Consider the following 25,240-nt stretch of genomic DNA (forward strand, 5'->3'; position numbering starts at 1 on the left):
ATCTGCGGACAAGGCCTAGGGGACAAGTTGGAGTAGCAGCCTCCAATATGTCTCAGTAGGTACTGTATGTACTCCGTACGTTGCCTGGGGACATCGTCGATGGTCGACTAACTGACACCTGCGATTGGCCTGCGGCTGGTGACGTCCTTGTCGGCAAGGCAGGTTGACGATCAGGCGCAGGGCCGGCGCAGCTCACCCACCAACCAGCCTCTCTCAGCTGAAGCCAATGGTGCCTGTTCTGTATTCGATGTGTAGAGTGTATTCGCACCAACAGCCAGCTTGACCAGCCTTTCGTTGTCTCGCAGGAACTCCGACCCAGCGCTCCGGGTTACTCGAAGTAGACAGGCACACAGGCTCGCTGCTCCATGTTTGGCGACCTGAATCGTGCCCGTGCGTGACTTGTCGGTATAGGAGATGAGAGGTGATGAAATAGTTCCATCGATCCAAGTACGTATCCGTCGAATGTAGGCATTTCATGTGGCCTGGCGTGGATATGGTGGGCAGACAGGCTTGAAGGCTCCATTTAACACAGTGACCATGACCTTGTTCGATTCCCAGAGCGTCCCCAAGAGACTGGGTCGATCACGTAACGGTTTGGATCCTGCTCCGTCCCCTGTGCTTGAGGCCTTCGTCTCTGACACGGGATTCATATTTACCCCCGTGGACTCTGCTGTATGTGCATTTTCTCTTCCTTTCTTGGGGAGTTAAGATGGGCTATCGTGGGTGGGAACAGCGGAAAATAGACGGTGGATAAGAAGCGTTTGATCATGGATCATGTAAGTCATTGCGCTAGGACAGCCTGTGACAGACGTAGACAAGACTTGGCCTGGGAGGTAGTGTCGAAAGGGGAGGCCAAGGGACCAATGGGCCATAATTGGGGGCCGGTCGGGATGGTGCCGGCAAATGTCGACGGACGCCGCTGGCCGTGTGGCGACAAGCTGATCTAGGAACGGTTCGATGCAGTGTAATGGGTGTGTGCGGCTTTGGCGAGAAGGTATTCAGCATGGCAGAAACGCGTCCAAGAATGGGCGGTACAGAGCCATGCAGCGAAACTCGTCTGTTGATTTTTGATTGATCGATGACAATGTTGACTGCGGCTGATGCCAGGAGGTCGGGCGGCGGGGAAAGAATCGAAGCCATAAACGAGGTGTGTTATGTTATTCCAGGCTTTACGGAGCACTTCGTACGAATATTCGCAGATGAGAGAAGGGGATATCCGCCATTACGTACCTTGCCGTGTGGTAAGGTATCCGCCTCGAGACAAGCGCTAAAAATCGGTACAAGGCTACAGGCAGGCACGCAGGCATGCAGGCAAGCCCTCGCCTTCACCTGTTCATTGTTGCTTCTTTTTCGACCTCGGTGCCTCCCTTGCCCTCCTTCGAGACTCGAAAGTAAGAATGGAGTCGTGAAAGAGTGGGATCACAGGTCCCCTGGGGGGCGCCAGCTGGTCGACTTGTTGCTTTTTCCTCGTCTGTTGTTCCTTCCTCGGTGGATCGTGCCACGCCTGCCTCGAGAAAAGTCCCTTACCATGACCGTTGCCTTGCCTCTACCTTACCTTTTCCGACCCTGTCATTCGTCGAGAAGATCGTCTGACCCAGGACGCACTTGCCTGCCCAGTGTCATCTCCTGCCTCCTTCCTGTCGTCGCCGCCTCCGTCGTTCATGCGGAGCGCGGAGCAGGAGCGTGTACCGCACTGAGATGCGTACCTACCTGCTCATACCTTTACCTTAAGGTAGGTATCAGCTCGTTGGAAGTCTGCAATGGAAGATGAGGTACGGAGTACTTGGGAACTTACCTAGAATCATCAATGACGGGAAGGAAGAGTGTCGTAAGCCGAGTTAGGTACCGTACGTTGAACTGAGGAACGCTACCTTTGGAGGCAGGTACAAAGTATCTTGTACTTGCCGTCTCTCCAAAATATCAGGTCCTGCCTCACACAGTAAGGTACCCCCGAATATCAATATCGAGGCCAAGGCCATCCCACACAAACCCCCTAACAAACGGTGCAATTGTCTGTCTTACTCTACCCCGGAAAACATCAATGACCGGTACATCGGACCAGATCAGACACTTGGGGCTTATTTTGCCTTTTGATTTGGTTGTTGTAGAGAGCACCGTTTGTCGTCGAGGAGTCACACTAACAGTCATCGGCCGTTAGGGTGTGTGTCTGTGTGGTGCCATTCGCCCGTGTTCCCCCGTTCTTCTCTGCCTCGCCCGCGCCTGAGGTTGGGCTCAGACCCAATATCTACGGTTCCAATGGGAAAGTACGCAGGCAGGCAAGCAGGTTACCAGCTTATTGGTGGTGTGTGTGTGTGTGTGTGTTATTGCAGCAAACTCCCCATCTGGATCTAGGAGTGCTGAAAGTCTAAGGTGTAGCTCAACATCGGTGTGCCTGTCAGTCCGAGACAAGACGATTGGGTCCCCTCTCGCTTTCCTGCTTTGCCTTTCTCGCCATCTCCTGCATACCTCCAGCTTGCTTCACCTACTGCGTAAGGTAGAGACCGTACTTTACGTTCGGGCAGTTGTAACTATGTATGTAGATGGACAACCCTTCATGGGACAGAAAGACAGACAGACGGACAGTAAGGTGCTACTAACATGGACTGGAACCCCCGTCGTCAATGACACCCCCAAAACCTTCCCACACTTCCCACCCCCAAACATCGGCCGAGCTTTCGTCGAGGGACCGCTTTCCAAGCGCCTTCCAAGTTCCGTGCTCTGCCTTATCCTACAGATACCCTCCTCTTCTCCTCCTCCTTCTCCCCAAGTCCCAACCTACTTCCCAAGGTGCCCTTGGACCGATCAACCTAGAGCCTGGACTGACCAGGTCAAGTACCTTGACTCTCACGCCAGGACAGCCCGGATTTGTTCTTGTGTCGAGTCAACGCATGCCCATCTCCTCCATCATACCGCTTGCCTTCTTATTCATAACCCCGTCCCCTTCCTGGCTTTCGTCCCCGACATCTGTTGTGCTTCTACTCTTGACTTCGTCCCAGATCTGCTCCCCCAAATCTATCATACACTTATACTGCCTTACCTTTGCTTCCTCTTTATCTCGAGCCCCCAAAGGCCTCGTCCATTTACAGTCTGGTGTTGTCGACGGAAGTACATTACACAGCAATCGATACCAATACCCACTCCAGCAACCCCTTGTCGAGACTATAAGACGATTTCTTATAATCATAATAAACAGCATCGACAACACCCAAGCAACCGTTCAAAAAGTACAATAGGCGTTGATTCGTCTCGAAAGTCGACTTTCTTCTTCGATGATCAACACTCATCTCCATCCTCAGCTCAAAGCCTCACCCAGCGTCGCTGTTACGACACCGCGGGCATAGACCGGTCACAACCTTTTCGGAGATAGCATCATCCAGCCGTCACCACTACTTCCACAGTCTTCCGGAGCTAGCTCGTTTCCGATCTTTGGACAATAGAAACCACTAAGACGCGGAAGACTTGCGCACTCGATTTTCGCCTCCGACATTTGAACGCGCCTCTAGAGGTCATTACCAATACCACGCGCCGTCGCCGTCGCCGGAATACCTACCCATCCACCATCCTCGGTCGGTCCCCAGCCCACCTTTATTCGCCTCCCTAGGCGGTACACCAAAACCACGGCCACCACGAACTGTTCCGTCAGGTACCTCCCAACCTTTCACTGCCCAAGGTACTTTCCGGGAAAAGGTACTTGGACCATCGCTTTTTAAGCTTCGACCTGCCACCGCCGCAATACCCCCAGCAAATCGTATTCGAGACATCCAATACCTACCTACCTTTTGCACCGAGTCCGCCCTCCCCTCAATATTTTCTGTCTATTCCCCAGAATTCGCAGAGAATCCAAACCAAAGACGAAAACAAGAGAAACAGGGGAAAAAAGAAGTGCAGCACACAAACACAGCGCATACACGCACGCTTTCCCTCGCACCCCTCCCCCCTCTTTTTTCTCTTGACACATTACAGCGGCAGCGCTGCTAGTCGAGACGCGGACTCGATCTCCTTTTTCGGGGCGCATCCGCCGGCTGCATTCAGTGGCCCGATTAAATAAGTACCCACAAAAAGGGTCGAGAAACGTTCTGGGAGCCACGGATCCCCTGCCTAACCCCAATACAACGGCTACTTCCAGCTGACATGAGGAGCGCCCTTCGCTGGTTCAACCCAACAAGTACCGAGGACCCAAGGGACCCGTCGACCCGGTCCACCGCCGCCGCCGCCCACAACAGCGAACCCAGGCGCACGCCCAGCAGAAGTGACTGCGCCAGCGCCGATAATATTAGTTATCGTGCGTCGGCTTCCTCTTTCACCACTACAACACCACCACCACCTTCTGCCTCCGACAACATCTTCGCCTCTCCTTCACCAGGTTCTTCCAACTCGTCATCCCGCACTCCAAACTCTCCTTCCTCGCAACCCCTCACACCCACCGACCCCTTTGACGTTCGTGATTCCCGCGCAGGCCTCTGGTCCACCAAGCCAATCACCATCGCCACACCCACAAGCACGAGGGACCCTTCATCCACCTCCCCCTCAGGCCCCGCAAAGTCCAGCTTCGACAGAAACCCCTTTGCTCTCCCCGACGAGCTTCTCGACTTTGCTCCCATCTCAACCAAGAGTATCGATATGACCACTGGCCCAGCCATGGATTCGGCCATGGGTCGGAGTCGCCAGGACTCCTTTGTCAGCGCTGGTCCTAAGCCAATTTCTATGGCCAACCCCAACCGCGACCATGTCAACCGCCAGAGACGAGAGAGTCTCGCTGGCAGCCTCATGGGTGCTGGCGCGAGCTGGGGAGGAATGTCATTCGGCAGCTTTATTCGCGATGAGTATGTTCCCGCCTTCCTTTCTGGCCTCCTACATTCATTTGCGTTACATACATGCTTTGGTGGCGACCATTGGCATGTCATCAGTCGCAGTGACGCTCGTGCGTGCGAGAATTATCGCTGACTGGTTCTACTAGCATCGCCATGGCAGGCACGTCACCATTCGCACACCAAGCCTCGCCATCCTTCCACTCCGGTTCCTATTTGCCCAAGCTTGAGGCGAGTTTTATGAAGGATTTCACTTGTTGTGGTTTGAACTTGCCGAACCTTCACGATCTGTTACAGCATTATGAAGAGTCTCACACCCAACCCAGTCCGAACACTGCGCGCAATGCGCCCTTTTCTTCCCAGTTTGCCGCGATACCCACACAACCCTCATCCAGAGCTAGCAGCGCAAGACCACAGACTCAGCAACAAAACACCACTTCAATGTCACAGCTTGGACAACCAAGCCGTCCAGGTTCCAACCTTGGCGGAGGCATGGGAGGTTTGGGGATGCAGCTTGGTCAGCAAAATATGGCAGGACAACAGCATGCACAAATGTCGCAATTCGACGAGATGGACGCCGTCGGTGACATGGAGATGGACGATGCTTTGGGAACCATGGAGATGGACGATAGCCAGAGAACCATGTCCCAAACTCGGCAAATGTTTGGCCAGCAACAGCGACCTCAGTTGCACGTCAACGCCTCGGGTCTCACTCAAGGACTGCGGACATCCCAGCCACCAACGCCTGCAGCCGCCAGCTTTGGGCTGCAGCACAACCCCACGGTATCATCTGTAAATACTCCGACCCTTACCACCCAGCAAACGCCACAGCAACAGCGTCCCAACAACGGTTTCCAGAACTCCCCAATGCAGCCCATGGACGATATGGACGACATGGACGATGACCTGCCAGGCATGCCTATGGGTGGCAACATGGAGCTTAACGGGTCCAACTTTGGGGATGTGAGCTTCGGAAACTCTGCCTCCGAGTTCTGCATCAACGATCCCGGCAAACACCTGTTCAGCCCCGGAGGCGCTCTCACCAACCAGCAGCGGGCAATTCAGGCACATCTCATTGGAATGGGTTTCGATCCTAGCCAGCCCAACAGCGCGGCGAACAAGGCTCTAATCCAAAAGTTTGGCGCAATGATGATTCCAGAGGAACACAAGCCTTTCAAATGCCCCGTCATCGGCTGCGAAAAGGCGTACAAGAACCAGAACGGTCTCAAGTAAGTTTCCACATCCTGGCTGGTGTGTATGACAGGTGATTAATCAGGGTCCAAATCAGGTACCACAAGACACACGGGCACCAAACGCAGCAGCTACACGAAAACGGTGATGGCACTTTCTCCATCGTCAACCCTGAAACGAGCACCCCTTATCCCGGTACTCTGGGTATGGAAAAGGAGAAGCCTTTCTCATGTGACGTCTGCGGAAAGCGCTACAAGAACCTCAACGGTCTCAAATACGTAAGTTTTTATATGATGCTAGGAGCGAGAGATGCGGTGACTGACAGAAAACACAGCACAAGGGACATTCCGCACCTTGCAATCCCGATTTTAAGTTCTTAGCTGCAGGACTCAACAATCTCGCTAGCCTGCCGGGTCTCATGGAGAATTCGATGACCAACCTGCCGGGAATCGGCGAAGACCAGATGATGTAAGGGATCAATGCGTCCGACGATTCCACCACACCCAATTCAAGTGACTTCCGAGACATCGCTGGGGTCACTGGGAATCGTACAGCACCCCGACCTCGGCCTCGGAATCGCGACTACATATCTCGGCCATGCGGTTGGTTTGCGGCATACGGAGCGGCGTTTGAATGCTTTTGCGGGCGGTTTTCAGGTCGATTGTCAGGTCGATCGAGTCTGTTCCCCATTTTATACCCTCATAGACTTACCAGTAACGCTTGCGATTCTTCGACCACGATACAACTCCTTTCTTAGATTAATACAAGCCTCGGCAGCTTCAGTCGAGGTTAGACGGCTTTGATGCCATCAGAGCAGGCCGGCAATGTTTGGTTTCTTTTGGTTTCTCTGCTTGTTTAGTTTTCTTTGTTGGAATTTAGCTGCCTGTCTAGGTTTGCTTTACCATTCATTCCCACTGCTTTGGGGGCAGGAGCGTAGTGACGCTGGTCTCACGTCGTGGATGGGTCCAATCCTGTTCAGGGATCGCGAGATTTCCGGGGATGGGAATTACGAAGCTCCAGTGGAGGATGGAGAGCGAATGCGGAAATGATGGTCTGGAAAAGTCTTTGTATGAGCTTGGAGGCAATGAGTTGGAAGAAAAAAAAAACAGACGAGTAAGGGTTGGCTTGACTTTAGGGCTATTGAATAGTCTCTTGTCATTTTTCGTTCTCTCAAGTCTCTTCTCAAAACGATCTTCCCTCGTCATATGCGAGGGATTCGAGCTCGGTTGATAGTGTGTAGGCGTTGCAGTAGGGCATCGGTTGGGAAAAGTTCATTCATGATTTTCATTTCATTTATTTTCTTGCCTGCTTTATCGACAATCTCCCAAAATATAGACTGAACGAATGTATTGAACGATCGATTTGCAAAAAAAAAGAAGCAGAAAAGAAAAAAAGCTTTGTGTGATTGTGTTTGGGATATCAATGACTACCAGACAGCAACTCCAGCACGATTTGAGTAAAGACAAAAAAACCAGAGCCAAAGCCGCTCTACAAACCAACACCATACCATGCCGAAAACCATTAGCCACCACATAAGACATTTCTTCGTTACTTGCAAAAGCCATGAACGTTGAGGTGAAATTGTGCAAGCCAGCCAGTTTGCACCGTAATCATGTTCACGTTATTGGGGGCATCTTGCTAGTCCCTTCCTAAACATGTTTCGCCTCAGCAAATCGACGTGGTGTATAAGCCGTGCCTGGATGAACGACATAAGCACCCATTTAGCTCATCTCCATGCCGTCTTCGTCGTCGGCTTCGCTGTCAAGTAGCTGCGTGTGATTGCTGCTCACACTCTCCTTGCGGCTGACGACAGAACACCCATCTCCGAACCGGGAACCTGCTAACCCGCCGACGTATTCCAGTTCATCACCGCCGACGACGCGGCCCTCCATGTCGATTTCCTGAGAGAGTTCAACAAGCGCTGACCGTGGCAGGCGAAGGAACCCTTGGGTTCGTACGATACGACCCCAGTGTGTGAGACAGAACTGTGCAGCCCGCTTGCGGAGCCACTCTTCGTTCGCTAGTCCAGCACAGTGCCAGATGACACAGGCATGGTCAACATCGAGTTCTTTGGAGAGTCGGTTCACGCACAAAAGTCTCAGATGCGGAATACCATAAATGTTCGACATGACGAGAAGCCCAGCCACGTCAGACAAATCAGTGGTGGCACCGCTCTCGTTGACAGACGTTCCATGTATGCTGTCCGTGTATAGGTAATAAAGGAAAGCCTTGACCACTGAGTATGGCTCGGGGATGTGCATCTTCTTTGTGTGGAATTCCGCCATCTGGGAGTTGTATAACCGAGCAAAGTGTGGCCAACGAGCCTGAAGAATAAGCTTGTGGACGTGGATTGGTTGGGACGTAGGAGCGTCAGGCGCGAGCCAATTTTGACCTGCAGACGCATCTGTGACACGAGACATTATGTCATCGTCTTCATAGTCGCCCTCCAGGGCCGTGACGATGAAGTCAGTGCCACTGCCACTCTCGGGAGGATGATCAAAGAGTTTTGCCAAGTCAGCCCCGAGCCCTTTTGAGGGTTGGTCGACTACTCGCGTTGTCGGCCTTGATTCTATACGTGGCTCAGAAGAAAAGTTGTTTCCCAAGAAGCCGTATCTACGAAGATCGATCTCCATTATGTCGCTGCGAGTGATAAATCAGAAACGCCCATGCTTGATAGTTGGTTGAAATTACTCACCTCAGGTATTCTTCGAACCCGTTGGGGCCCAAGTCCGAAGCGACAGGGTCGGTAGGACATCCAAGCAGCCATGCCTTGGTTCCGTCCTCGTTCATGGTACAGTAGTGCCATCGATAGCCTGACTTGAAGATTTCGCGGCCCTCAGCCAGCTTTTGCCATCGCAAAGTTCCCAGGTCCAGTGCTGATAAGGAGCACTCCTTGGAAGTGATAGTTGCAGCCGGTGTAACAAAGTCAAGTAGCGTGCCCGATGAGTACACATGGAAGTGTATGCCGGACCCTTGTGAGGGGATGTTGGGTCCAGAAATGAACTTCAGAGACGAAATTGTTCCTGGGGCCATGGGTGAAAAGGTCTTAAGCTGAAAAGAAGGTGGGTTGACTTGTTGAGTCCGCGAGTTGGCGGCATACCCTGAAGAGCCGACTGCAGGTGGTGGATGCGCCATAGAATAAGGTTGTCTTGGCGATCCAACAGCGCGGCTGGTGCCAGATTGACGGTCGTATATCCCAACGTGGGGTGCGGAATCAAAAGCCGGACTACCCTTGAGGTCGAGCCACCAGAGATCGCCAATCTTGTCCATGTCCTCAGACAATCCGCCAAAGACCCATACTCTGTCTCCATAAATGTAGGCAGAGTGATCGAATCGACCTACGAAACGCCAGGAGCGGGACCAAGTGAAGGTCTTGAGATCGAGGTAGCAGATATCGTCAAGAACGTAGTTATCATGGCCAGTTATGCCTCCCACGATGAACAGCTTATCCTCGTGTAGGACTGCTGCGTGTCTTGCTCGACCCTTGGGCACGGGACCAGTTACCGAGGGTTGTGTCCAGTGCGCAGTTTTCAGATCAAAAATGATCAGGTCGGAGAGATAGGTCCGGTGCTCGTTTTCGCCGCCAAAGACCAGAAGTTTATCACCTTGGTATAGAGTGGCAGTATGACCTGGGTTTTGTTAGATCATGGCAGTGGGGGAAGGCTCGAGGAAGCCGCGCTCCGCGATCAAGTTGACTTACCCATTCTTACGCCGGGAATATCGCCGTAGTTGTCAACCAAACTCCACTGGTGGCTGACCAAATCCAGCTTGAGTACATGGTTGTAGACTTCGTCGGTGTACTGATCGAAGCCTCCGAAAGCGTAGATGTGATTATTGCCACAATAGGTGACCGAGGCGTTGACAAGGCAAGCTGGTCGCTGGCCTAAGGTCCTTGTTACCCTTGGACGATAGCCATCCAAGGTACCTCTACTCTTGATGGGAGAGTTGGGCATGATGTACGTGTTGTTGCTTGACGCTGCTGAACCCGGAGTTTGGTCCATCGGAGAGGGCGAAGGTTGCGTGGATGTGTTTGAAGGCTGGTTGGGTGTCGATAGGGCCTGAGCAGCCGGCCCACCGAAGAGGGATTGGGCCAAGGCCCCAGGAGTCGCTGGTGATGGCTGAGGCTGGGCCATGATGGGCAGCGAAGGTAGGGTGGATGCTAACAAATCATCTCAACCGTATGCGAGGTCGCGAAAGTGGTGCTGGCTATGGCGTGTAGTTGGCTGAACAGCGTGGGGACGCAGAAGTCGCGGCAGGAGCGGGTGACGCTTTTCGTTCGAGTGCAAGTTCGACAGAGGGACGGCAAGCGACAGTGAGATGGGATGGGATGTCGTCGCACACCGGGGACTGGAGGTGGAGATTCGCAATGTTCCTGCATAGGTTGACAACCCAGGCCTCTTAATTAGGGATTCACGGGCCACCCTCCTGTCTCCAGCCTGTGTCTCTGTCGTGGCAACTGCAGACGGGCTGTGTGCAGGGGACCGGGAGGCTGCGCTTCGTTCATTGGCTTGTCCGGTTTTCGGCGGTTGCGCCCGACTTACAACGGAGCCCACGTGACCCGTCGTTTCTCCTAAACCTTACCTTACGTCAGCGAGAGAACAGTGAACAGTCACTAGGCAGTTTCCATGGCAGAGAGAAGTTTGACGGTGCAACGTCAGAAAGCCCCACTCATGTCAATCTGGCAACGCCGCAACGCTGGCCCAAGCGTCGTTGCCCGGCCGCGATGATGGTGGGGCACAAAGTAAATAAAAGATGATGAGAGCTCCTGTCCAACTTCGAGCTTTTTCCTCTCTATACCAAACCTCTTCACTTCCGCTATCCTCTACTACCTTGAATCTGCTCTCCCACGCTTTCGAGCTGGGTCAAGCTTCTCAATCAAAGCCTTTTCACAAGAACAATCAAGTCCGCTAGATCTCATCGCTGTCCACAGCCATTTGGTCGCCCTTCCGACTTCGAGTCCTTCTCGTGACGGCACTACTTCGAATATCGAGCACAACGACAGAATACTAACAGAACACGCGAAACATCCAGGAACCTTTCGATAGAGTCTCTTGGAGCTCTCATCACCTCTTCCCTCGGTGCGCCAAGCTGCACCCGTTGGAGATTCACAATTCGTTTTATCACGATACCCCACATACACTACTCAAAATGGCCACTGCATCAGTATCCACCCCCATCAAGTCCCACAAGGGTCTCTTTTCTTCCCGCACCGCTGGCGGTCGCATGCCTCTTACACCTTCGCCCCGTCAGCATTCCACCTCTGTCTCGGTGAACCTGAACTCTTCCCCCTTCACCCCTGAGAAGCAGTCTGGCAGCGACGCCTACCGCGCATCAGGCAAGTCAACCTACGGTGGCAACCTCACCGCCCACTTGGCTAGATCCACCACCACTAAGTCGTCTCACCGCGACTCTCCCAAGTCCAACATTGCCAGAGGCGTTTCAACTCCTCGCAGAGCTCTCGAGCTTGGCCTGTCCGATTTCGCTTTGACCAGCTCCGGAACCTCCAAGACGCCTTCTAGCGCCAAGTCCAAGAAGACCTCCCACAGACAAAAGACCAGCAAAACGACTGTCAACTATGGTGGTGACCGCTTCATCCCCAACCGTAGCGCCAGCTCTGCTATTTCCAACGCCGGCAGCAGCAAGCTCGACCGACCCGACAAGCGCTCCAAGGCCAGCGTAAGCGAAGCATCCAACGTTCTCTCATCCGCAACGGAGGACGCCATCGCTGCCCTCGAGGGTCTCAACATTGAGGACGAGGAGCCTTCCACCTACTCTCGTCCTTCTCCCAACACCGTTGCGTACCAAGATTCTCTTGCAAGCGCTTGCGGAGTCAGCCTCAACACCCGCATTCTGCAATTTAAGCCTGCGCCCCCCGAGTCTTCCAAGCCCATCGACCTCCGCCAGCAATACAACCGCCCTCTCAAGCCTGCGAGCGCCACGTCAGCCCAATTCCGCCGTCGCGTTGCCACTGCCCCTGAGCGTGTTCTCGATGCTCCTGGTCTGATTGACGACTATTACCTCAACCTTCTCGACTGGAGCTCAGGCAACCAGGTTGCCATCGGCCTTGAACGCAACGTCTACGTCTGGTCCGCTGACGAGGGAAGCGTCAGCTGCCTCCTTGAGACAAGCCCCGACACGTACGTCAGCAGTGTTAAGTGGTCTGGTGACGGCGCGTATGTCGGTGTTGGTCTTGGCACCGGTGAGGTTCAGATTTGGGATGTGGCCGAGGCCCAGAAGGTCCGCAGCATGTTTGGTCACGACACCCGGGTCGGTGTGATGGGCTGGAACAAGCACCTTCTGTCTACTGGTGCTCGCAGCGGACTCGTTTTCAACCACGATGTCCGCATTGCGGAGCACAAGGTTGCAGAGCTGGTCTCTCACACTTCAGAAGTCTGCGGTCTGGAGTGGCGGTCGGATGGTGCACAACTGGCCACCGGAGGCAACGACAACCTCGTCTCTATCTGGGACGCCCGCTCGCTCTCTGTGCCTAAGTTCACCAAGACCAACCACAAGGCTGCTGTTAAGGCCCTTGCGTGGTGCCCCTGGAACATGAACCTTCTGGCTACGGGTGGTGGCTCTTATGATCGCCACATCCACTTCTGGAACTCCACATCTGGTGCTCGCGTCAACAGCATCGACACTGGCTCCCAGGTCACCAGCCTCCGATGGAGCCCCCACTACCGTGAGATTGTCAGCTCTAGCGGCTTCCCTGACAACTCCCTGAGCATCTGGAGCTACCCCACGCTGGTTCGCAACGTCGAGATCCCTGCACACGAGAGCAGAGTCTTGCACAGCTGCCTTAGCCCTGACGGTCAGATGCTTGCTACCGCAGGTGAGTCTTGGGAATATGAAACCTAACAATGACAACTGCTAACCACTATCACTTAGCTGCCGATGAGAGTCTGAAGTTCTGGAAGGTCTTCGAGAAGAAGGCCGGTGCCAGTGCCAGTGTTGGCAGCAGCACGTCTTCGGCAAAGGCGGACATGGTCAAGCAGATGACCATCCGGTAAACGGTTCACCATCGACCAAGCCTGGCGAATGTCGGTCAAACGACGTCAATAAATGTAGGTATATCTCCTCTGGCATTTGTCGGTCATGGGTTCCTGGCGGTTGGGGTCATCTTCAGCGAGGAGTTTGGTTTTATTGCATCCGACTCTACGTGGCACGAAAGGGCTTCTCCACGGGAAACGAAATTGCTTGGTCATGAGTTACGACAGAAGATATCATTCATTGCTGTTTAGCATGGGACAGATTTGTAATGCTTGTTTTTTTTCGAAGGAATGCATCGTCAGGGACGTGCTGTAGTATCATAGAAGACGGCCACAGTTCAGTGACAAGGACCGCTCTTACAATAAAGAAAACCTGGTTTTTTACCTTTTTCTGATATCATTACTTTGATTGCCTTTGCTATTACCATTTGCTCAGTATCTCGTTGCTTCTGAAGTGTGCAGCAGGTTATTTCAACTAAGGCTTTAACCACATTTGCTTGCTGGCGACCGGAGGTGCTGTTCACACCCCGCATTCCGGCTTCAACCCACTTCTCAGGTTGGCTTATCGGGTTAATTAATGCCTTATCAGTCCCTGCGGGAAGTGTGGATCCTTCAGCGATCATCGCGCGGGCGGTTTGCGGGCACTTTGAAGTTGGCAGGTGCCTGAGTTCAGCCTTCCCACTGTGCGGCTGCCGCCTAAGCTTACTAATAGGCGAGCGCTTGCTTCGAGCCTCAAAACGAAACCCACCGAACAAAGGCAATCTTGACCCGGACACATCACCAACCGAAAAACAGGGCCCAGCCAGATACCCTGTCTACATCTAAATTTCCGGATACCAATCAGCGAGATCTCGTCGGCAATCGATTGCGTTTCCGCCGTTACCGATTTTACACAGGCGCATGCCATTTTGGGCAGCGAGAAGTGGCGGATTGAGCAGGCGATTCCCCATTGACGACCCAAGAGCAACCCTGTGAGGCGGATTTCGATTCAATATCCTCGAACATTTTCACGACTCGGTATTCCAACTTAATCCGACAGTCAGGAAGGAGGGATCAGGTTGGAGAAGGCGCGACCACAAAAGTCGCACATCCGTCTCGTCGGTACCGAAGCTTGACACGACTTTCTTCGATAAACACACAGTTGACGACGACCAACAAACGCCACCATGTCTAACAACGCGGTGGGTAACGTCTACTCACAAATCATCGATGAGGTGATAAATTCTTCTCGAGTCGATTTCGAGGAGGGTGGTGTTGATGAGAGTGTGCTGGAAGAGTTGAAGAAGGGATGGCAGGAAAAGCTCACTCAACTGGAGGTCGCAGCGTTTCCATGGGACCCCGTCAAGGAAGCTCCAGCTCCTGCTGCACCACCTCCGACTACGGCTGCTCCCCCGCCTGCGGCCCCATACTCTCAGGCCCAGCTCAGTCCGCAACTCCCAGTGCCTGGTCTACCTCTGCCTGGCGGAAACCAGGCTCAGCAGGCCAGTAACATGCCTGTGAAGGAGGAGCCTTACATCAAGCCAGAGCCTGGCATGCAGAATGTGCCGATGCCCCCATCTCAACAAGACAGCGCTGGGCTCGCAGCTTACCGAGCCGCTCAACATGTGCGCGGTCAGTTCGGTGAGAAAGGCGCGGCCTCCATGAACGCCATTCAAGCTTCGGCGACCAACAGGCCCGCCAACCAACCGCCTCTGCCCCAAATGCCCGGCCAGCCTCAGCAGCAGCAGCAGCAGCAGCAACAGCAGTATCGCCCTGGAGTTCCTCAACAGGGCCAGCCTCAGCAGCGCCCGCCTAGCAACGGTCAGCCAGGTGTGAATCCCTCGCAGACCGATGGTGCAGGCGACGACTTCGACTTTGAAGGTGTTCTGCTCCAACGAAACCCTGATGGGTCTCAACGCGAGATTGGACGTGTTGATATTGATCGCATGATTCACGCACGGATTGCCGCCAACGCCAAAAGCATGGAGGGCGGCGGCTTGATGCTGCCTCTTAAGGAAGCCACGAGACATTCGTCAGCTGCCACCGCGCGGTCCAAGGGCAAGGAGCATGGTGGAATTGCCGGTTACGACGGTTACGATGATGACGAAGTTGACGAAGACGCAATCAACTCAGATCTTGACGACCCTGATGAAGACAAGGATGACGACGAGGTCGACGATGAGGGTCTTGGACATATCATGCTCTGCATGTACGACAAGGTCCAGCGCGTCAAGAACAAGTGGAAGTGCGTCCTCAAGGATGGTGTTCTCACCGTCAATGGCAAGGAGTACGTCTTCCACAAGGCTACTGGCGAGTACGAGTGGTAAGGAACCCGACGCGTTTTGCACGACGAATCGACGCTTTTTAGTCGTATGAAGAGTGGAGTCTTTTCGATTCTATCGGTGCCACTTCATTGCCTACCCAATTTCGATCTTGTAGACTAGCAGAGGGCAGAGGCTAAAGAACAGTCTCACGCCCAAAAAATTCAGCATCGTTCAATTTGATTTCTTTGTCGGAATGGCAGTCGACGCTCGATTCCTAGTGCAATGCCTCGAAACCGTTTGCGATGCAATGACGCTGGATTTCGTAATTTGGCGTCTGTCTCCCAATACCATCAAAGATTGTGGCTGCAACCCATCGCGTCTCAAGGCACATGCATCTCGAAGCGCAAAGGCATGCTCTGAGAGTCGACTCGGGGGCCATGCTATATCCACGGAGGGCATAGGAGGGACTGAGAGCTTGGAGGTTTGACCGAGGAAGTTGAGAAGTTCTATAGGGGAAAAGACCAAAAGGAAGACTCGCTCCAGTCAAGCAGAGAGGGAAGACGGATCAGAGCACATTGGTTTTTTTTCCCCCATTCTGCGTTGGTTTCGATGGGAATGCAGCAGACCCCTTTCATTCATTGCACGATAAAGACAATCAACGAAATGGAATTCAACCCAAAAAAAGAAAAACGTGTACAACAGCAAGAAAATCATGAAGTTAATTCCGACTCTCTAGAATAAAAATCTGCTGCCACGAAGTGTGTCCGTTCCTAAGTACCTATCGGCCCGCTGCCCGGCCTTAATATGTTGAGAAGTGAAATGTTCCAATATCAGATATACGCCACAACCCTTTGTGAAACGTACCTTGCCGTTCTGTCTTAACCTGACGATGTACTCCAATACCCTCATTGCCCAAACCCTCCCCCCTTTTCACTCACCCTATGCCCCTCCCTTACACCTCGTGTTCTCTCATTTTGAGTGGCATCTATACAAGAATGTAGAAACTCGGCAGTGTGCCGTGCCGTCTTTGGAATCAAACCAAACGAGATAGATGGAAAATCCCCTCTTTCTATTATCTACTCCTTGATGTCTCTGTTTCAAACTCTAACTTGCCCTTGCGGTCTCTTCCTTTCCAAAAAAACAACTCCCCCCGCCCGCTGTTATGATGTTTGACCAAGATGTCATGGGGTACTGAGACAAGAGTGACAGACAGGTAGTCATAGAGGTGATTAGGGAGAACTCAAGAAGTGTGTGGTCATCAAAGCTTCAACGTATGTGATCGATTGCCAGAACCGGGCCCCGGTGTCAGCCACATAGCCAGCCGTGTTTCGTGATAATCGGTCTGGCGCGCTCGATCCGTTCCGTGGAGGAGGTTCACATTCCTCGTGACGTGGCCGGGGAGTTGAGGGCTCGTAGAGCAGGTACTCTATCTTGCGCCTTGTGGATGGGGGAGTCAGCTCTACCCTCTGCTGGACAGGTTCCTCGGCCTCGTTCTCACTTTCACACAGTCATGGGGCCATCCCGAAGTCCCGGGATCCGACACAAATCATTCAGACACGTCTCCAGATTGCAGGTTTTCCCGGCATCATTGATGTGTGGATGCTCACAAAAGGTTGGCCCGGCATGGCTAGATATCATCGAATTCAGAGCAGGAGAGAGTAGGAGGAGGGGATGCTTCGAGTCATCCGCGTCCAGATATTCGTTCAATAAGTAGGAGACATGGATCAACGACGGGGGTAGGGCTGAAAAATGAGGCTCACAGTATCTTGCAAAGATCCCTACGTGCAGAGACCCCGAGACGCGATGCTGAGTATCCGAGGGACTCGCAGAGTAGTTCCCAGGGTGTGACACTGAAGAGTTACTCTCATCCAGATGAATGCCCTTTGGCGTAGATGACAGCTGCTTATGTGGGCATAGAAGGAAGGCATTTACGCAGGAATTTTATCACAGGGGCCATCTTTCGCAAGACACTGTGAGGATTGGCCCGTTTCGTCCAAGCCCAATCAATACGTTGAGATATGAGGAAGATGATCAAAACCCTCAAGAGTTCCGGTGTTCTCGACTCATACCTTTCTTCTAAAGTGGATGACAGGAACACCTCGGGAATCATGCTTCGTTCCCCTATTGCCGTCCCGGGTGGACAATCCCCTCCTCCCCAAGCACCGTATCATGAGGAGATCTTCGTTGAGCCCTAAGCTTGAATCCCCAATTCAAGCATCGAAACCAGATAAAGTCCCCCCTCCACGTAGAAAGCACACCAAAACACCAAACCGTCGGTCCGTTCCACGAACACCCCCCCACTCTACAGATTACCAGCAGAGGCCAGCGGCTCACAGCAAACGCAAACGCAAACGCCACACAAGCCATCCTTAATAGGCGGGCCCCCGGGGCCCGGGAGATGGTTTCCGCCGCGCTCCCGGCAGCAACACGATCGACTCGATTCGTAACCTCCAGTGCTCCATGGCAATATGGTTCGTCCTCGGGTGTGATGACCTCACGGAATCTCCAGCTCGCGTCCCTCGGCTCGGCTATCCAGAGAGTTGAGCCTATGGGCCCACGGGGCAGCCAGATTGCCATGGGCAGACAATCGATCTCATCGGCTACAGGACATCGGAAAACCTACGTATCCGTAGGGCCTAGGCTAGATTAACCCGGGGGACGGAGGGTGAAGTGAACCATGGCCCATGGTGGCCGGTATTCCGCTTTCCGTCGAAAGGGAAAAAAGTTTGGTTCTTCACCACGAACAGTACAACCTCATAATGTACGCCGTGCCGAAAGAGGGATAGGAGTAATCCAGGAGCAAATCGCGTCTGCCCATCTCGGCCGTATTCCGACTTGGTGGATACCGACCAAGTACCGACGTTACAATCTGCAAAACAGGCAGTAGCAAGACCGTAAGACTGAAAAAATAAATCTCGAATGGCAAGTTTGTAGAGCTGCGACTTTGTAGTGTATTCATCCGTAGTTCCGGACACTTGCGGATAGAATATAGCCAAGGACGAATACCTAGGGCCCGTCAATCGTCAACGGACGGCTCCTCGGGCTTGACCACCGAGCAATCACCGGAAAGCCCATCATGGGACCCTTGAAGGTGATGACCTCTTCAAACCCCAGCCTATGGGTTAATTGGGGCCAATGGATCAGCGGCGAGCATAATCTGATGCGATCATCAGCAAGCAGCCCTTCAAAAGGCATTCACATATATGTAACCCTCACCGTAGCCGCGTGTTCATTCAAGCGCTCTGCTCTGTGTTACGGGAGGAGATGCTCGTCATTGCTGTCCTTGTTCGACAAAGCTGCAACAAATACTCGTGCAAAGCCCCGTGGTCTTGTCCAGCGGGGTTTCGTTTAGATTGCATGACCGTTTGAGGTTCGCTTCATCATCGGAAATCCCTTGTAGAAGTATGAATAGTGGAATGGCCCATGGAGCCACCGATCGTCGTGTGGTCTTCTCGTCGAGGCCCACTGGCGATTTTCACGTCCAGCCTCTTGAGCCCCGCCGTTTCCCATACTCAATCGGAAGTGTGTAGCATGCACCGACCGACTATGTACTCCGTACGGAGCAGGCTCTAGGTGATACGAATAGGCTACTATCGGTGAGTGCACTTCTCACGCGAGCCTCAAACACGTTTACACACGCCGTGGTACGGCCCGTTGAGGGTCCTCGATGAGCGTGCAGCGCATCAAGACCAGCCAGGGTATCCGTACTCCGACATGTTACGATTGACGTGGTTCCACTTTCGACGAATGGGCGACACGCCTGATTTGTTTGTGATGAGCCTACTTCTTCGTGGTTGACTATTACAGAAGTGGGAACCAAGTTGTACCAAGGGCGCTTAAAACCCGCGTTGAAATGTTGTTGCTCATCCTTCTTCTATCAAGCAGGGAATAGCCATAGCTATTTTGAGACGCCTACCGATGCGCCGGATGGTTGGTGCTCTGGTATCACAGCTCGTCATCGTTGGTCAGCTTTTGAATCCATGTCGAATGACTCTGGGCAAGCCTCAGAGGAGAGGGAAGAGGGCCTCTTGATGTTCAACTAGGCACTGAGCTACATCCCGCTCGCTTGCAAAGTAAATATTCGCAAGATGGTCGCTGTCAATATATACAATATCACCCAATCAAAGGCCACTCAAAGAGCGAATAATTGCCGACGGCTTATACTGTCTGCTGCTGAATATGCTGTAGCCTTCGTGGCGAGCATTGTCCTCAATTGTCACCGAGTATGGAAACATCTTTGGAGGTGGGTTAAGATGAGATGAGATGGTTGTGATAATGCTGACTGGTGGACAAACGAAGTCACGTCAACCGACCAATTGAGAAACGCACCTCGTGCTAGTTATTCTCGAAAAGCCAGAGGACAGGGCGTACTGGCACAGAGACTGGACCCGAGAGCTTGGAACCGCTATTGCAGGATGGCGTCTGGGATCGCATTCCCTGTCGGTCAGCTTCGCTCGGGAAATTTGTTGTTCGTTGTTTCTCGCACCGGCTCCGGTTTGCTACTATAAAGAGAAGGAGTCTAATTGGAGTGAGCGGCAGCGACTCCGGCCCATGGTTATGCTGTGATAGATTGCCGCTGGACTGTGCCGCGTTCTTGTTGATTATCTTGCCAGGCTTGCCAGGCTTGCACACTTTCGCTGTCTGCGTGATCATCATGCCGCAGATTGCAATCGTATTCGGTGTCATTTGGGTGTTGTAGTGACGGGTGGTTCACCGTATTGAGTATCGACCAGGCAAGGATCTAGGATGCACATTGTGAGGCGATTAGCTCAGCCTGTTCTCCAACAGAAATTCGATGTTGCGCCTTTGTGCCGACGTTGGCGGCGCAGCAGATCACCTATCCTCTTGACGCATTGTGATCGGCAGGCAAGATTCAACGGCGGTACCCAGCCATAGCCGCTCGGCGAGTCCTGACCGCTGCTGTGATAGCATGGGATCAAGTGAAAGGGAGCCAACTTGATGTAACGTCGCTGAACCTGTCCGAGAGGCTCCGGTGAATAGTACCCTGGTTTTTAGTCCTGTGTCTCCAAGATGTGCAGCGATGGTCGCCACTGGAACCTCAGGAATGTTGCCTTGCTGCCTGCACGCCACTTGTGTGACAAGATCTGGTTATCCGTCGATGACAGCCAACGTCAAACCTGGCTCAACTCAAGACTGAAGCCAACTAGAGTTACCAGACTGCGCAGGTAATCTGGGCAGACCATTCTCTTTTGGCGCCCCAACTGCCGAAAACATGACCCAGATCGCCCATCAGGGTTGAACCATGTCAAATTGATTCGGAGTAGATTTGCGCCATTCTGAAGGGGAAGATGGAAAGATTCAGGTGTGTAGGGTAAGAAAAAAATCAGTCCCCGAGGCCCATTAGTGTACTGTGTAAGTAGGGTGGCAGGGGTTGAGTACATAGACATAGGCAATCAACCCATTTGCCCGTCTAGATGGGTCAAAAGATTGCCAATAAGCAAACCCTGGTTGCTGTTATGCAGCGACCTGGCAAAGACTGGGATGCCCGCCGAACCCCGTTGGATGCTCGACTGCTGCGCGTCAACACCGATGCCTGCCTGGCTCGCCAGACGATGTAACCAACGTCTATCTGGACGGAGTATGGCTGGATGATATCCGAATACTTGCCGTAAACAGGACAGTAATAGCGCGGATATGTGGTCGCACCGAGTCCAACTATTTGGATCCCTCCATTGTCAATGGTACTTTGTGGGACTGCCAGCGGAATTCGCCCCGTTTGCTTGACGGAGACGTCGGTGCAAAACACCTATTCGTAGGAAAATGGCGGCCGCCTCATGGCACTACGATATACTATCGGCCCAGAGCTCCGGGCGATCCTTATAGCGCCTTTGGCCGTGAATAATCCGCCTCGTTATCGAGGCAAAAGCAAGCTCTGTCGTCTGCTTGGCAATAACGAGCAACTTCAGATGAAATCAAAGTGCGGGGAAGACTCGGGTGACTCGAGCTCGAGTTAAATTTTGACCGTCGTGTCTAGACGCTTAGCCCTCCAGGCCACCAGAAGTTGGTTGATGCAAAAGTCCCTGCATGTCACCGATCATGTTCGATTAAGGTTTGGCGCCGTCCATGCCACCTGAGGTCTCAAGACTAGTTGACACCTCACTCAGCAGGCGGAAGGTGCTTCCTTACATTAGTCATTCCATTGCTCTGGTACCGGCTGGTCTTCGTCATGTTCCGGTTGAGGAGCGTTATTGTGGTGGGCGCGTACGTGGTGTGTGAGCAAATGCACCCTGCTCTGGTTCAGGGCAAGGATTCGCCTACCCGGCAAATTGGAACACGGCAAAATAGGAGATACTTGGAATTCTCGAAGCGTGTCGGCCGCGGAGGCTCGGCTTCGCATATAGGCCCACTCATCTTCCTTTTGTTGTTCTTCCCGCCCAGACTGTGAGCTTGTGACTCAGTTGACAGGCTTCCGATGTCGTGGCTGACGCCAGGGTGAGTAGCGGGCAAATGCAGAACCAGAGTGTCGGGTCGTTAGTCTCAGGGGTCAAGGGTCGAGGAGCGTCATCACCGCTGCCAGCTCATCTAACCCCGACATCAGCCTCAGACATTACCACGGACCCCGGGATGGTTTGGTATGCAGCCCCGAACAGAAGCGGGAAAGTCGTGGAACCGAGCCAGCAACGACCAATCACTCAGCTGGGACCAAGACACAGCCCATCCATCGTCTCGGTCCAACACGACCATGCTGGAAAGAATCGCGAGTCCAATTTCGACTGCTAAGAACTTGGACAAGCGTGCCACTGATACTCTCACTGACCAGTAACTGTATCTGTCCATTTGAGCCCGGATGGGCGTCTCGAGCGCCTCCACGCCCTTCCGGGCTGGGACCTTGCGGAACAAAGATTACAGGGAAACCATCCGGAGAGTACTTGTGCTAAAGGCGAACAGACAAAGGTGGCCAGGGTAGCTCCTCGACCGCCCCCATCTCCTGGAAATAACACCGCTGGTGCCGATCGGTCCCAGGCTATTGGAACCGTGGCTTCGGATGATTCGTACCCCTTGGACCTGGGACCTCGACAACCAGGGATCGCGTCGGCCGCTGCAAAGGTGCATTGTGATTCGTTTATTCGCATTCGACTCCATCTGATTAGCCTAGTGAGGCCAAGATCATTCCAAAGTCCCTGTCAACGATTCCTGTGATGCCGTTTCAAGGAGGTTGGTGACATGCGCTGGAAATGGATCAAGACCTGATTGCCGCTGTAGGCGAGGTTTAATGGCTGCTTGGTACCGTATAGGTGTGCCCAGTCTCCTGGGATTGCATCTTGGAAGCGTTGAACGCAGGAGGTGTCTCACAAGCCCAGGGACTTGCATCCGTATCTGTAAGGCAAAGGGCAATTTGCGCCACGCGAGCACATGGCCGTGGAGGAGCGGTATGCTGCCAGTGGCACATTTGATGCGAGACCTCATTGGTCCGGTGGTGTCGTCCTATTCTTTGAGAGCCACGGCGACACACACATTCCGAGTCTCAAGAGTCGACGGATCCCTTTTCCTTGTATGCAAGAACCGTCTCAGAATTCGGGTTTCTCGTGGTACACATGACGGGAGCTCTCGTTCCAGAGTGAAACAAAAGACCATTATTGGATATATTACCATCCTGGGAGGGCGGACGTTGAGGGGGGTGTAGATCAGATCCAGTCCTCCGGTTCCAGAGGCCATGTACTCATTACAGACTGGGATACAAGCAGGCATCGTGAGCTGGTCTGCACTTGCCGGCAGTCTAGTGCTCAATCGGCTGACATCAGCAGCCTACCGCCTTGCACCGCTTTGCTGCAGGGCCAAGCTGGTTATTCGGATACATGCTCGAATTTCGACAGTATCTTCATGAAGGAAGCAGCAGAATATGGTGCGGTTGGTGTGTCTCTGACAAGTCATGCCTGATTGGACCACTTCGAACTGTCTTGGAAAGGCCGTGTTTCGATCAATTCTTGACTTCAGATATGTGCTGTCATGCTGGATGAAGTAATGCTTTCGCGGTAGAGCCGGAGCCACCCGGAGGCGCAAGTTATTCCATCCTCCCATTCACTGTGTTACGTGACGCGAGGTTGCGAACAAGGTGGTGTAAGGCTCCTTGCAGGATTCGTCTGCGTTCCGGAAAAGCTGTTGCCAGCTTGGGCGAGGTAAGGGGGTGGAAATTCCGAGAAGCTGGGTGCCACGACGTCATCCCTGCAAATACAGGAAATGGTAGTGGCACGACGGTGTGGAACGTGGATATTGTAAGGATTTGTTAGATATCGTTAAAAGCTCCGTGAACAGGGCCGTTACAGTACTCTGTACCATATCAGGGATGCCATTCCTACCCAGGACGGACAGGACTTGTGTGATGCTGGGTATGAAGCAGGCTGGACACAGTGTGCGGAATCGAGGTTTCTCAACACACCTACTTGTGAAGGGGGCCGCGTTCCGGATGGCAGCACGCACCGTATGGTAAGAATTATCATATTGATTCCCCACTAGCAATGCTGGCGCTATTGTTGGGGACCTCATGGTGGAGTTGGACTTTGCCCAGGTTGTTGGTATTCCTGGCCGTTTCCTGCGACGAGCCATCCAAAAATGCGGTCCATTTCCTGGTCGTCATCTTTTGTCTCCAGGCATTCGACCTGTACAAACGAACATGCCTGAGCGACCTTCGCGAAGAGCTCAGCACATGGGCTTCTGGACATATCCAGGCCGTGATGGTCGAGATGGGATCGGGTGGATACTTGATTTTTGTTGACTCAGTACCTATTCGTACGGATGTCGTGGTATCAGAATGGACGGCGTACGGTCTGGTTGTTTCCTTGTCGCAGCGTCGTATTTCGGGTTCGATCTGGGCAGGTGACCTGGACATGGTCATGCCGCCCTTCTCTTAACTTCCTTGCAGAGTCACCTACTGTCACAGTCTGTGATGTTGAACATCGAGGTAATAGCCCAAGAGAATCATCAGAGGCTACCGTGTAAAAAAAGAGGAAGAAAACGAATGGCGTCGTGAGATACTATTGTAATAAGCATCTCCTTAGCATGCATCTTCGGAAGCATCCCGTCTTGCGTCAGAGAACTCGAGGAGGGGTATTCAGTGAGCATGTCTCGAACCTTGAGATAGGTAGAGTGGATGCACCTTGCGCCTTGGAGCAGTTGATGATTGAGTTATTAAATGCGCGGACTGTCTGCAATGGGGTCTTTTGCGGCTATGCATGCAAAATGCGAAGTTGATCTGGGTGCGGTGATGGGGCAAAGCTGGTTGACTGAATGATGAATGCTCTAGACGCATCGTCAGCCGGGAGATATTGTCGATGAGGATACCATATCTGAAGTCAGGCACGGCAGCCACAGGCGATATTTTTGATGCTGACCTGATGCAAAAGAGATAAAGATTACTAAATAAGCAAATAGGTAGGTATCCAAGCCGAATGGCCAGTGGCAGTGGACAAAAACCTTGGAGGTAGAGGCAGGGCGGAAAAGGAAAGAATGATGAAGAGAAAGCAGGCACTTAGAGGGCGTCCATCCACTTCGAAACGGGGCAAATACTACCCAAGGTAGGTAACGTCCCAGTTCAGGACCGCCCGCCCGGAGCCCTGTTGATGCTTTCCTAAGAAGGGAAACCGCAGTGAACCTGGTGAAGATGTGGTGAAGATGACCCGACCAACAAGCGACAAACTGATAAAGAGGAGACTTTGAGGTTGTCCCTCTCATCTCCCAGCGTTTATCCGAAAGGCAAGTTGGTCCGCCAAGTTGCTTGACATGCTTGACACTGACACTGACACTGACAGGCGTGGAAGTATCCAGGTGCGAATACATACTGCAGTACTTACAGGGACGGTCTTGTGCCCAGCGCCGGCCCGCTTATAGCTTTGCACAGGACGCGCTTGCTTTACTGCGCAGTACTGTTCATTCATTACCCATGAGACCCATGCGACCATGCCAGAACGCTCAACTCGTTGTACCGAATCCATCTTGTTTCACCGAATCAGGATCGAGCGGAGGAACGCGCGATGAAAATGGGGGCGCGGGA

The 25,240-nt window shown here is 53.0% G+C and overlaps 4 protein-coding genes across 4 annotated transcripts; 3 read left to right on the plus strand and 1 right to left on the minus strand.

Moving 5' to 3' along the window:
• Positions 1–4,131: 4,131 nt before the first annotated feature.
• On the plus strand, positions 4,132–6,471 carry SFP1 (Transcriptional regulator of ribosomal biogenesis proteins; the record flags this gene model as incomplete). The annotated part of the gene is made up of 4 exons (XM_065755991.1): positions 4,132–4,823; positions 4,958–6,037; positions 6,097–6,277; positions 6,334–6,471. The coding sequence occupies 4 exons, from the start codon at positions 4,132–4,134 to the stop codon at positions 6,469–6,471; spliced, it is 2,091 nt and encodes a 696-aa protein (XP_065615231.1).
• A 1,249-nt stretch (positions 6,472–7,720) lies between these two features.
• Positions 7,721–10,132, minus strand: N0V96_000625 (uncharacterized protein; the record flags this gene model as incomplete). The annotated part of the gene is made up of 3 exons (XM_065755992.1): positions 7,721–8,639; positions 8,695–9,628; positions 9,700–10,132. The coding sequence occupies 3 exons, from the start codon at positions 10,130–10,132 to the stop codon at positions 7,721–7,723; spliced, it is 2,286 nt and encodes a 761-aa protein (XP_065615232.1).
• A 1,015-nt stretch (positions 10,133–11,147) lies between these two features.
• Positions 11,148–13,009, plus strand: slp1 (WD repeat-containing protein slp1; the record flags this gene model as incomplete). Its single annotated transcript, XM_053197673.2, has 2 exons — positions 11,148–12,831; positions 12,888–13,009. 2 exons carry the CDS (start codon positions 11,148–11,150, stop codon positions 13,007–13,009), a joined length of 1,806 nt encoding a protein of 601 aa, XP_053044896.2.
• A 1,145-nt stretch (positions 13,010–14,154) lies between these two features.
• Positions 14,155–15,294, plus strand: TOA1 (transcription factor IIA subunit alpha; the record flags this gene model as incomplete). The annotated part of the gene is made up of 1 exon (XM_053197672.2): positions 14,155–15,294. The coding sequence occupies one exon, from the start codon at positions 14,155–14,157 to the stop codon at positions 15,292–15,294; it is 1,140 nt and encodes a 379-aa protein (XP_053044895.2).
• Between the last annotated feature and the right edge of the window lie 9,946 nt (positions 15,295–25,240).

The sequence above is a fragment of the Colletotrichum fioriniae genome, assembly GCF_027942845.1.
Source record: "Colletotrichum fioriniae strain IMI 355084 chromosome Unknown scaffold_1, whole genome shotgun sequence".
NCBI classification, from domain to species: Eukaryota; Fungi; Ascomycota; class Sordariomycetes; order Glomerellales; family Glomerellaceae; genus Colletotrichum; species Colletotrichum fioriniae.